We start from the raw sequence: 11,809 nt of genomic DNA, 5'->3' as shown, positions 1-11,809 counted from the left end.
GTACCTTGCTCAAGGGTACAAGAGCGCTGTGCCACCTGGGATTTGAACCCAACCCAACCTACACATCCAGAATCCAATCCAGCGCTCCTGCGGGCAGATTTTAGGGCTGTTCTGCTCCATACAGCGGACTGAAATGCATTACGCCTTTAAAAGTTTGTAAAAAAACCAACTAAGACATGGAGAAATACCACAGGCGTGCCGCTACTCCTGTGTCTGACCCAGCCCGCCTAATTGGCTCCAGCGTTGCGTGACGGGGACGCCTGACCTTTGTGTGCGTGTGTGCTGGTGGCTGCACAAGAACACTGGGCATGAAAGGAGACGTAGGCGCCAGCCACCTGGGTCCCCAATAAAACCCCCCTCTATTGCTCCCGTGTCCGGCTGGCTCATTAATAATAATAATACACATGGGCGGTGAGGGGCGATCTGCAATCAGCTTGGCCCATGTGAAAGATGGCGTTACTGAGGCATGACGGGGGCCTCACACATCGGCTGCGTGGCCTTCCCCTCCTGCTTGCGTTCCCCTTCACAATGCAGAGCTGTGAGAAGCTCTGCGACCAGCTCTCGGTGCAGAGATTGAAGTGCCAGAACCAATCAGGGTGTCCACTCGGAGAGGAGATGTCAAGGGCTTAGGGCAAGGCTGCCTTCTGTTTTACCCAAAAGCAACAAATGTGGGACTGCCATGACATAACGTTTGGAGTTGGCAGTTATACACAAGCGTGTTGTAGGTATAGACCTGACAAGACTCCCGAATGCTATGTGAAGGGAATAGTGTCTTCGGACCTTTGTTACTGTACCCAAATAAGACCTTTTCTTACTACAAAAGCAATTAAATGAACTCTAGAGGAGAAGCCCTAATAGAAAAGTGTGTGTGCTGAGGATACGAAGTTTGAGCTGGGAAAAATAAAAAAAGGTCAAAACAAATTTTCTTGGTTGATTATACTAAGACCTACAGCAGACTAACTTGATGTTTTCTTGTTGGAGATTGTCAAAGGTTTTGCTTTTGAAATGTGTAACTGTTTTTTTTCAGTTTCTCCATTGTTAAAAGAATTCAGAATTACAGCAGGCACGCTATAAATACAGCTGCCTGCTATAAAATAGTTCTTACTATGCAAAAAGAGGCCAGTCTTCCTTCCAGGATTTAGAGTTTTCTTAGTTTTGGATTTCTAAAGTAAACCATATTGCAATCAAAATAATGAAATTCAATGTACTCAAGCTTGTTTTTGCTCAGAGCAGAAGCAAGCGGCACAGAGTTGTGGTTTTGGAACAGGCCCAATTCAAGTTCGTATTTTTAAAGATAAAATTAAGTGGGCTGAAGGAAGCTCAAACCACAAAGCTGTTCTCAATCTCGACACTGTTTCCCTAGGGGAAGAAGGATCTGGTTCATGAAGCTAGACTGTATTACAATCTCCAAGGTTTAAGGACCACATTCACATCAAACTCCCACAGCGTAAAGAGACAGGACATGTTCTGAGAGCAGCTGGAAAACAAGATTCCTGGGTTGCTCCTTAGAAAGAGCCAGTGATGCTGAATTGGATTCAGCGTTTATTCAGAATTATTTCAGAATGAATTAGTTTTATAGAAATTAAAATTAGAACCTTTTTATTGGTGGGAAGATTTAAAAGTCTGGAGACCAAAAACACACACACCCACAACCTTTAAGCTTGTTTATGTCTTTGTCGTTTTAATGTTCTTTCTTGTATTAACTTTTTTCTTTAACCCAAAACGTTAAATATTTTTGAAAAGGCCTAGTAAAGTGAGAGCCCTTTATAAAATCTTTCTTCCAGTAACTGCTTGATGAGCACCAATTATTTGGTTAAATAATTAAAGTTCTTTAATTGCCTGTGAATCAAGAAGAAATCGATCACTGCTGAGAGATAAAGTATAGAGGAGCAGTGTAAAATCAGATTCGGATTAAATTGGTTTGCATGTGAGAGTACCCAGGAGTAAAGCTCAAGTTACCTGAAGTGAGATGTGCTGCTTGTTGATGGTTGGAAGGAACAGTCACTGATGGAGAACTTTGCATACAAGAAGTGAACCCAGCAGCTAAGACTTTTCACAGCATCAACGTTTGCTCTGACAACTAGGTAATGCCCCAAAACACATTTGGATTGGAAGGTCAAAGTCAAAAGCACGGCTGTGTCAGTCTCCAGCTTTGTGAAGAGATGTGGAATGAACCTATCATTTGCAGAAGCTCTCCGCTGCCCTTTGATCTTCTGTTTTGGAGCTGCGCTGCTCCTGTGAAGACACCTGTCCTGTCTGTTCCTTTGTCTGGTGTTGGTGTTTTTAGGGGTCCAAGGAGGGCGTGCTCAGTGGCGCTTGACTTTGCCCCTCTGCTGCAGTGTCCTGGCCGCGGCGCGCACGGCTCGGGCTCCCAGGCCCAGCAGCAGCAGCATGGGGCCCAGCAGCAGCAGCATGGAGCCCAGCAGGAACAGCGCGACGTCCAGCAGCCAGCGCTCGTACCAGGGCTGCAGCAGGGAGCGGGCACGCAGGTGAGCCCCTCCCCCGGACTGCAGGATGTGCTCCACCCAGTGGACCAGGCGCTGGCCCGGCGCCAGGGGGTGGGAGCGGTGGATTCGGCTCAGGGCCTGGGCGGATGTCTTGTACCTGCACAGCAAGGGGCAGGAGAAAGGCACAATTAGAGCCTGAGGCCTAGAGGGCTTGAGTAGTCAATCGTGTCCCAACACTGACATCTCTTACAGCGCGGCTGTGCCACACACATCGTCACACTGGCAGCAGGGACTCGTATAACTGTGACCTTCACATACAGCTCACATGGATTGACAAGACTTGCAAGAGAAATGTATCATCAAGGCACCTACAGCTTGGAAGGCCGCACATGGTTTTAAAATTTCTAATCCCATGTACAGAAAATAAAAAGCACAACTTTTCTGAAGTAAAGGCTTTCTCACCAATAAATTATGTGAATGTAGATGATAGTTTTACAGACTTTCACCTCATAAAATGTTTTCCTGGCATGTATCTGAAAGGGTTTGAACATTTTTAAGGCCCTGCTATGAGCTGAGAGATTTCTCCCTGGCAGCGTCGTTTATTAGCTCCAGTCCGCTGGCTGTGGGTCCTGACCAGGACTGGTGGCTGCAGTTCAAGACCGAGGAGGCTGAGGCCAGCACTGTCGGATCGGGGATTCCCTGGTGGGAACCAGGAAGACTAACAAAGGTCAAATACTTTACCTCAGGCACATCTTCTCTGCAAATTACTGCAACTGAAAGAAGCTCCAGAGCCAGGTGAGTCTGTGCTTCTGATGAAAAAGTACTTCCCTGTGACTGGATTCACCAAGCGTTGGATTGTTCACCCACTAATAGGGAACGTGAGCTGGGTTTAGACCGTCGTGAGACAGGTTAGTTTTACCCTACTGATGATGTGTTGTTGCAATAGTAATTCTGCTATTGAATTACAGGGTGTATAATTTAACACCCTGTAATTATACTTGTGCCACATCCAGACAGCTGGGGTCACAGGCAGTTCCCCTGAGACATTATCGCATTGCTCCCTGCTATATAGGCAGCCGAGGTGAGGGCTGTGACTGTACCCCAGTGCCAGTCCCCACCGCTGAAGTTCCTCTACCTGCTGTCTCCTATGAGGCTCTTCATGGTGCTGGCGAAGAGCGCCCCACGCAGCTCGGTGGGGCTCAGGCTTCGGCCCAGCCCCCTCTCCTCTGCCCTCACCATGTTGTCGAACTGGTCTCCGAACAGAGGGATTCCCAGCACGGGCACAGCGTGGAACACCGCCTGCATCAGGCTGTTCTGACCCCCGTGCGTCACCAGCAGACGAGCCTTGGGGTGCCCTGGGGACACAGGGGGAACAGCGGCTAGCGCCAGCCCAGTGAGCGAACCCGGGACCGACCCGTGGAAGGCGAGACAGCATGATGGCCAAGAAAATTTGATCTGCTTAAATGAAGTTTAGCTGTCTTGGCTGCCTCGATTGCTGCTATTAGGGCCAAACTCTGACCCGTGAGGAAAACAGAGCTGCTTTTACTGACACTACAATGATTTATATAATCCAGTCAGCACTAGGAATTTAAAATCCTCCAACATGTTGTGGAGTTCAAAAGAAAAATCTAGGAAGATGGGGAAGAGTCTATATCACATTTCAGGGTTTGATTTTGTATTGTATAGGAGGCGTTGTCCTTCAGAAAAAACATGAATCTGGAGCTCCCCCATCCTCCGCTCCTGGTGGAAAGTGAAACACTTCTTCATGAGGCCTAGCTTTCTTCATTTGACACTGGGAATGAAATGAAATTGTTTATTACTGTCCATAGAAAGATATTGTTTATTTTTTGTCAGAGATTTTTCAAGATAACTGTATCACCGTTTCACCTGTGACTTGGCTTTCAGGGATGAACACAAAAGTGTTCACATTTAGAGAAAGACCGGCAAGTCTTGTCAGACACCAGAAAGTCGAGACACGCCAGCGCCCCTGGTACAACTGCACACCGTGATGACGTTGTGCCGGCATTCCTGATTAGCTCTTCACTATGACAGATCTTTGCGAAAGGTCACATTCACTGTGTGTGTGGCCCTGACACTGGTGTCATGCAGGCTGGCCTTACCCAGCAGGTCGTTCTGGGGCAGCCACTCCACCAGCTTGATGTTGGCCGCAGGCTGGATGCGCTGCGGCCAGCGGGAGGGGTTGAACCTCCATATCACGCCCTGAGGGACCTCGGCGAAGCCCGCATTCATCTCCTGCACAAGCTGCTCCTGGGGAACAGTCGACAGCATGGAGCCCAGTGTCACCACGATGAACCCAGCCTCCTGAAACCTGGAGATGAAGTCTTCTAGGTCCTACATTCAACCGAAAGAGCAGAGCAGCAGTTCAGTCAGGGTTCTGCGTTAGTAATGCACAAAGGGGGCTCTGGAGTGGATCAACTGGTTGAAACATTGTTGAAGGACAGTCTTGTTCCCCTTGATCAGAGACTGGTGGTTCACCTCCCGGCTGTGTTGGAACCTGTTTGTGAAAGACAGCTTCCAGGGCCAGTGTACAACGGCAGTTGGTCAAGTGCTCTTGGGCATCTCGTGTCTCTCATGTGACGGTGCTGCCCTGTGGCCAACCGGACACCTGTGGGTCAGCAATGCTCTCAGTGTGAGTTGACTGAAGTTCTTGTTCTTGTGTGGCACCTTGATTGTGGTCTGTGTTCTACTCTTGTAGTGTGAAAAGACCTGGTTGTGTACAGTTTGGAGGGCTTGCCTATGCTGACTTTATATCTTCTCCTTCAAGTATTGTTAAGGGTGTTAAAAAAGAAGGTGTATTTAGTAAACTGAGTTTGTCATAAATACTTCTGAAGTAGCCATGATTTGTGTGGGTAAAAAGAGAATTCCATGCCTGCTGCATTGCTTTAAAAAATGCAAACAAAAAGTAGTCTGCAAACAAAATAAGCTATCCATTACAGCAGATTATTTCTGCCTCTGTGTAAAAGCAAGGTTCTGTCCTGTAAAAAGAGGAAAAGCAATGCTAAAGGCAGTAGAGCTCGGAAGCAGTACCTGAGAAACAGGTTTGGGTGCCTTCGCCAGCAGCCCTCCCACACACACAGTGTTGGGCATCAGCGGCTGGGGAATCTCCAGAGAGAAGTCGGTGTTGAAGGCCCACAGCTCGGCCTTCCTGTAGAGCTCCGGGAGGGAGGTCTGGGCTGGGTTGAAGTGGCGCTCGATGACCTGCAGGAACGGGGCCTGGGTGAACCTCTCTGCCGCCAGGGAACCCAGGAACAGCAGGACGTTGGTCACTCTGTCCCAGAAGCCCATGTGGTCTGACAGCTGTGAGCGGTACACGGGGACGTAGGACAGGGGTCTGGGGAGGCCATTCGAAGGGAAGCTCAGGGTTCCAGGGAAAAAGGCAACGTACGGCACGCCTAGCCACTCCGCCACCAGGAAGGAGCAGGGGTTGAAAGCGTCCAGCAGCACAATGTCGTAGGACTCCTGCTTCAGGAACCCCATCAGCTCCGAGTCCGCCAGAATGTTATCACACTGGTAGGCAAGGTGGCCGAGGAATTTCAGGTAATTGCTGAAGCTGTCCCTGGGGAGGAACAAGGAAAAATAAGGACGGCATACAGTTCAAATGTGCTGGGAACAGGAGGATTGATTCAACCAAACTTACCCCTTTCACACAGACACACCACTGTTACACAAGCAAGTGTACTGAAGCAGAATTCTTCACCATGGTTTAATACTTTACTGGGCTAAAGTCTCTCTGGAGCTAAAATAATGATTAAACAAGATACACTTATGCTCTTTGCTTCTCCTCTCCTGCAAAACCCTGTCTTCCCCTTTGCCCCAGTCAAGACTGTAGACAAGTTACTGCACCTTAGGGGGTATCAGGATTGTATCCTGGACCAGATTTATATACTGCAGGATATATGTTTTAGCTGGTCTATTCCAAAGATGTATAGTGCAGGAGCAATGAAATTAGGAGCACATACAAATGAGTTACACATTTCCAGGGATAAAAACACCAGACAATTACCGGTTTAACATAGCAGTGTACCATGTCCTACCATTCACACAACAGTCCTGAACTGCAACCGTGGTCTCACTGAGTTGTAGAAGCTCCCTCTGGTAAGCACGGTCACTTACCATGGGAGTGGGTTACTGCTGTCCCCGGATGCACTGCTTGACAATTCTAACTGATGTCCTGAACTCCATAGCATCAATATTTATTAAATTAAGTATTATTGAATGCTTAATGCTAATGTCTTTGTGTAGCTTACACATTCAAAATGTCTGGATTCTGTATATTTAACTCACAGATTAGTGCTCAATGTTTAAAAGCTCATTAGAAAAATCAGATTTCCTAATAAATTAAATACACAGTCTAACAGTTTCAAAGTAAATAGAGTGTTCTTCAGAGTTCAAGACACAGCCACATGCTACATGGAAGCAAGTAAAATGCAATTCAGACCTGCCCTGAAGAAACTCCTTCTGTTGTTCCAAAAACCACTCATTGTATTCTTTGATGTAGTCTTCACTTGCAGACCATGATGTAATCTGGTAACTGTCAGGGCGCCCCACGTAGTTCAACCCTGTAGTGTTGAAATTTGGAAACAAGGAAAGACAAAATTCAGTTATTTGGCCTGGGAACTGTTTTTGTGTCAACCTTGTCTTGTTCCTTCTCCCAAATTGAAAAGAGGGACGACGCTCAGGGAGCTCGAAGAGGGCATTATCTACAACTTTGTGCATAATGGTCTGTTTTTCCCATTTTTCTCAGAAACAACGGCAAACCTTTCTGCGGCTTTCAGAAATAAATAGCTAACAGATTTGGTGTCCTTGAATAAGCTGGATAAGTGGCTTGCTCCAAGGCATGTCAGCTCGAGAGTTCTAGTGAAACGGACTCTGCGGTCCATCAAAATGTCATAAATCAGACTTGCACACTCTGGCATGTTCAGATCTGATGGTAATAAAACTCAGAGAACTGCACAAACATCAGCAGTGAAACACTTTTGTATGAGGATCTGGATAGCAGTATCACTTCCCAGAAAATTATAGCAAACTGCATGCTGTTACAATAGCTCAAAGGTGTCTTTTCTCTCTTGCTTGGTTTTCATAGGGCACTTAAGCTAATTGCCCTCTCTTAGGAAGGGGGCCCTGTATTTGCAGATTTGTGGCGAGGCTGCTACATGCATGTCAGAAGTTGCTGGAAAACAATGGGAAGAGCTGGACATCTGCCAAAAGGTTTCAAGTTACTGTAATTCAAGACACATGTGTTTTCTCTTCGGTGGGCCGAGGAACAGGAACGAGTCTCCGGGACGGAGAAGCACTGGCCTCTTACCTCTAATGACCGGAGTGCCCGTCTGAAGCAGCATGCGGACCTCGTGCCCACTCTCGTGAAACGTGTGTGAGATTTCATCCAGCAGCATGTAATGGCTGCCCCCTGGAAGACACACCAAGAATGACATGAGAATGGCACCTGTTGTGATCCAACCTCTGAGTCCTGGCGACGCTGTGTGACTGCAGTCTACCTTTCTCTCCCCATCTCTTAATGAGCTGAATCAGCATACTGGCTTAATGGGAGTGGTTTAACAGCCCCTCCCAGGTCTTCAGGTGCAGATGCTTCGGAGAGATCTAGAAAACCCGCAGGTACAGAGGCCTCCAGGACCAGAACTGGACACCCCTAGTGCAGGCTAATGGCTCCCCTTGGACACAGCCCAGACTAGCTCTGAGCAATAATGATTTACACACACGCAGGTACTCTCACTGCAGATTAAATAAAGGAAGAAACAAATGAACAAATCGGAACCAAAGGTCAGGCCAGGAAATAAGAGCTGGGGAGCTCTCGATCTGTCAGTTTACCTATGATACCAGTCACCCCATTTTTGAACCAGGATCCCCATCAAGGTTCAGCGTGGAGAGGAGTATACAGTATAAAACGCTCCTTTAACAGGAGTGAATACAAATTCTCACATCCTCTGAAAAAAAAAATCTTTCTTTGGGATTTTTCTTACTCCAGACAATGTTTCCTGGCAAAAAAATGTGGGATAAAAGTGTTGTCACTTCATCCATAAAACAAATAAACTGGACAAAAGTTTTGTTCAAAGAGGTCAGTGTTCGCTGGCCATGAAGGAACAAGTGAAGGAACAAGTGAAAGTTAATACCCTGCTGATCAGCAGCAAGAAGAACAAGAAAAAGAGAATGAAGACCATAAGGGCCATCTTTCTCATTTGGTAATTCAGTAGCTGAGTGATTCTAAAATTTCATCCAGGCATTTCTTAAAGGTACCCAGAGTCTGGGACTTACCTGCTACGGCTGCTTGAATCAAATCTCCTCTTAAACTCCTCGGTTCTAGGCTGAAGAGATTTAGCTCCCTCAACTTGTCTGTATACAATAGGATGACTTGCACTGGGGAGTGATGGTGTACAGATATCTTGCTGAGTGAGAAACCTCTTCTTTAAAAAAAACCTACAGTTGTGCATTGTGTCACCGATAAAGCAGTTTTATGATATTGTAACTACCTCCGTTTAAGATCTTTTAGAGACCCTGTGTTGCCTGTACACTTTACAGAAGCACATGTTTGAACAGCTTACAAAAATCCAAATGAATCCCTCTCCAAATGCTATTCAGATGTTATATGGAGCGTGATCTGAGTAATAGAGAATGCTATGGTGTGTGCCCGTGTGTAAGAAAGCTGACCGCCAGGCTGGTCTTTTCACCAGGTGCTGTAGGTGTGTCTTGAAAGGTAGAGGCCCTGAGACTCCTTTCCACTATTGACCACTGGCCTGCACCAATCTGCCTCTATCGTTGTCCAGCAGGCTGTCACTGATGCTGGAGTGGAGGAATATCACAAAGCAATCCCAAATAGCGGGTTCCCAAGGATTTTTTCCACAACCTTTTATGTCTCTCGCACTTTGGAGATGAGAAATTTATGCTTGTGTGGATCCAGAAGAAATTGAAATGATGCTGAAGGAAAAACAGAACAGTCTGGTTTCATGAGCAGTTGTCCTGTTTTGGTGAGGGGCATGACAAGACAGGACGTATTGTGGAAACCCAGGCCACAGGGCAGGACTGAGCACAGAACCACTCTGCTCCTGGACAGGATGCCAGTCCATACCCAAGTGCTGATCAAGCCTCCCAGGGTGATTCGGGAAGGTGGGAGGAAACCAGAGCGCTTTGCGAAAACCCAAACCAACAAGGGAGAGGAGAACATGCAAACCCTACACAGACAGACTCCCAAGACCTGGAGCCCTTAGAGAGCAGCACTAACTATGCTGCCGAGCAGATCTAGAAAAAAATAATGCAGACAAAACAAAAACATCTTGATGCTACAATACACATCAGGTACCACAGGTACATCAAACTTTGGAAAAATGTGGACTTTTCAGTTTTTTCTAGATTACAATGACGTAAGCCTAATTAGTGATCTATCAGAAACTTATAAGCACGAACAACTGCTTGGGATTGATTTTTTCAGATATACCGTCCTTGTTACAGGGAGAAGGAGAGTCACAGCTGTTATGATCCCAACACAAGGACGATGTAGCGCCACACAGTGGTGGAAAACCAACACAACCAAGATGATCTGCAGATGTCAGGTCTAGTCATATCACTGTGGTTTACGATGAACAGGGCAACATTTGCATAATACTGCCAGTGAGCCCTCATGCTAAACTTCATTACAACCACATGACTCTGCTCCAATTTCCGTTTGCTCAGAAATGGTCTTGGCAATAGCACGGCCACTGAGACAGAAGAATATAAAATAAAATGGAAAATACACATTAACAGCAATTTCATTTTTCCAAAATATAACTGAGTTCAAATAAGATGACTTACATTTTAGCGTTTCAGTTTTAGTTTGTAAAATCTTAAAGTGCTATTAAATGTTGACGTGCTTCAAACATCAGAATTTAAATGAACTTAAAGTGCCTACCTATGCTTTTTTCAGCTAAAAGAAAGGAATTTAAACAGACCAGCGGAAAAGGCTACTTTCCAGCATCTTGCGTCTTGTCTGTCCGGTTCTTAGGGGCGGGCTGCTTATTCTGTGCTTGTATCTGTGGAACAAAAAGATTTGCCATCCTGCCACCTCTTGTCCATTACAAACTGCTTGCAACAGACTTCAGACATTCAGTCAAGGCCCTCCACTTATCGACCACATTAGGTCATTTATTGAAAACGTGCCCTGGGAGCTCTACGTTTGGCCATGAATTTGAGCAGCATGTGTTGTTTGAGCAGATTCACCTGGGAACAGCATGAAGAATGACAGAAAACTTCTCCATGAGAACAGGTCCCTCAGCCACTGATCAGATGTTTCCAGGCTCCAATGCTGTTCATAGTGGCAACAATATTTGCCAATACCGAACTGTGCAGGTGAACATTTGCAGTCCCGTGTTGTTCATTTATGAAGTATTTTTCCCCCAGCTGCACTGTAAGCTTTCTGACGTTCAAAGTTCAGAGTACACCGGGTGTTGAGAGGGTCGCTGTGTTATTGAATGGTAATGAAACGTGCAAACCAAATGGGATGGATTTTCCTGAGATCCTTTACATGCTCCTGTAATGTTTATTCAGCTTCTTGGCTCTTTCCTTTAAGCTGCAGGGGTGCATCTATTCTCAGGAAGTGTTGAGTAGCAAACCTGTAAACTCACAGTTCAGAGGTAGGACAGAGGAGACTTGGGACAAAATTATCTGTGCTTAGATTGTACATAAACCAGCATGTTATTGTCGTAGTCATTTAGCATGCACATTGAAGATCTGCACAGCATTTATGACCATTCGCCTTAATTCTTATCTCTTCTTCAATATAAATGAATCCCTCACTCAGAACACACTGTAGTGTTTCTATAATCAAAGCTTCTCACTGTAATGGCTGCGATCACTCATCTCTTCCAAGCTTCTGCATGTTGAATTTACCTTGTGTCTCTTTTCCTTTCTGCTCCACCCGTTCTGTGTTTGCCTATGCCAGTCCACACAGCCAACCCTGTCTCACGGCACCTCCAGCAGCTAGAGCAGCAACAGCAGCAGCAGCTACTGACCCGCTCAGACCGAACTGTGCGGTCACATTCGGCGACTTACCGATCAAACAGACTGTTAGGATCCTGGCAGACTCCAGGAGCAGGGGGCACTCCAGCAGGAGAAGAGAAAGCCATACAGCAGCCCTGGCCATCTCACAGCTGCAGCGTGTGCTGAGGGAAGTGTGTGCGGGTCTGTGTGTGAGAGGGGGTCTTGAGCACTGGCCAGGCTGAGGAAGTAGCAAACCCTGGGGGAGTGAACAGGAGAGAGAGAGAGAGAAGAGAGAGCGAGAGGGGCTGGCAGGGATGACCACTGGATCCTCCTCCCCATTCCCTTGCTGTCATAGCAGTGAAAAGAAAACACAG

General features: G+C 46.6%; 1 protein-coding gene across 1 annotated transcript; it reads right to left on the bottom strand.

Annotated features, from left to right (window-relative positions):
• Positions 1-1,661: 1,661 nt before the first annotated feature.
• Positions 1,662-11,750, bottom strand: LOC102684190 (UDP-glucuronosyltransferase 3A1). The gene is made up of 7 exons (XM_006627297.3): positions 11,508-11,750; positions 7,774-7,875; positions 6,907-7,027; positions 5,496-6,024; positions 4,568-4,799; positions 3,583-3,802; positions 1,662-2,604 (listed from the first exon to the last, which is right to left on the bottom strand). Exons 1-7 carry the CDS (start codon positions 11,596-11,598, stop codon positions 2,307-2,309), a joined length of 1,593 nt encoding a protein of 530 aa, XP_006627360.2. The 5' UTR covers positions 11,599-11,750; the 3' UTR covers positions 1,662-2,306.
• Positions 11,751-11,809: the final 59 nt, after the last annotated feature.

Source organism: Lepisosteus oculatus, chromosome 3, assembly GCF_040954835.1.
Source record: "Lepisosteus oculatus isolate fLepOcu1 chromosome 3, fLepOcu1.hap2, whole genome shotgun sequence".
Lineage (NCBI taxonomy): Eukaryota > Metazoa > Chordata > Actinopteri > Semionotiformes > Lepisosteidae > Lepisosteus > Lepisosteus oculatus.
This window is presented reverse-complemented; position numbering and strand designations above follow the sequence as displayed.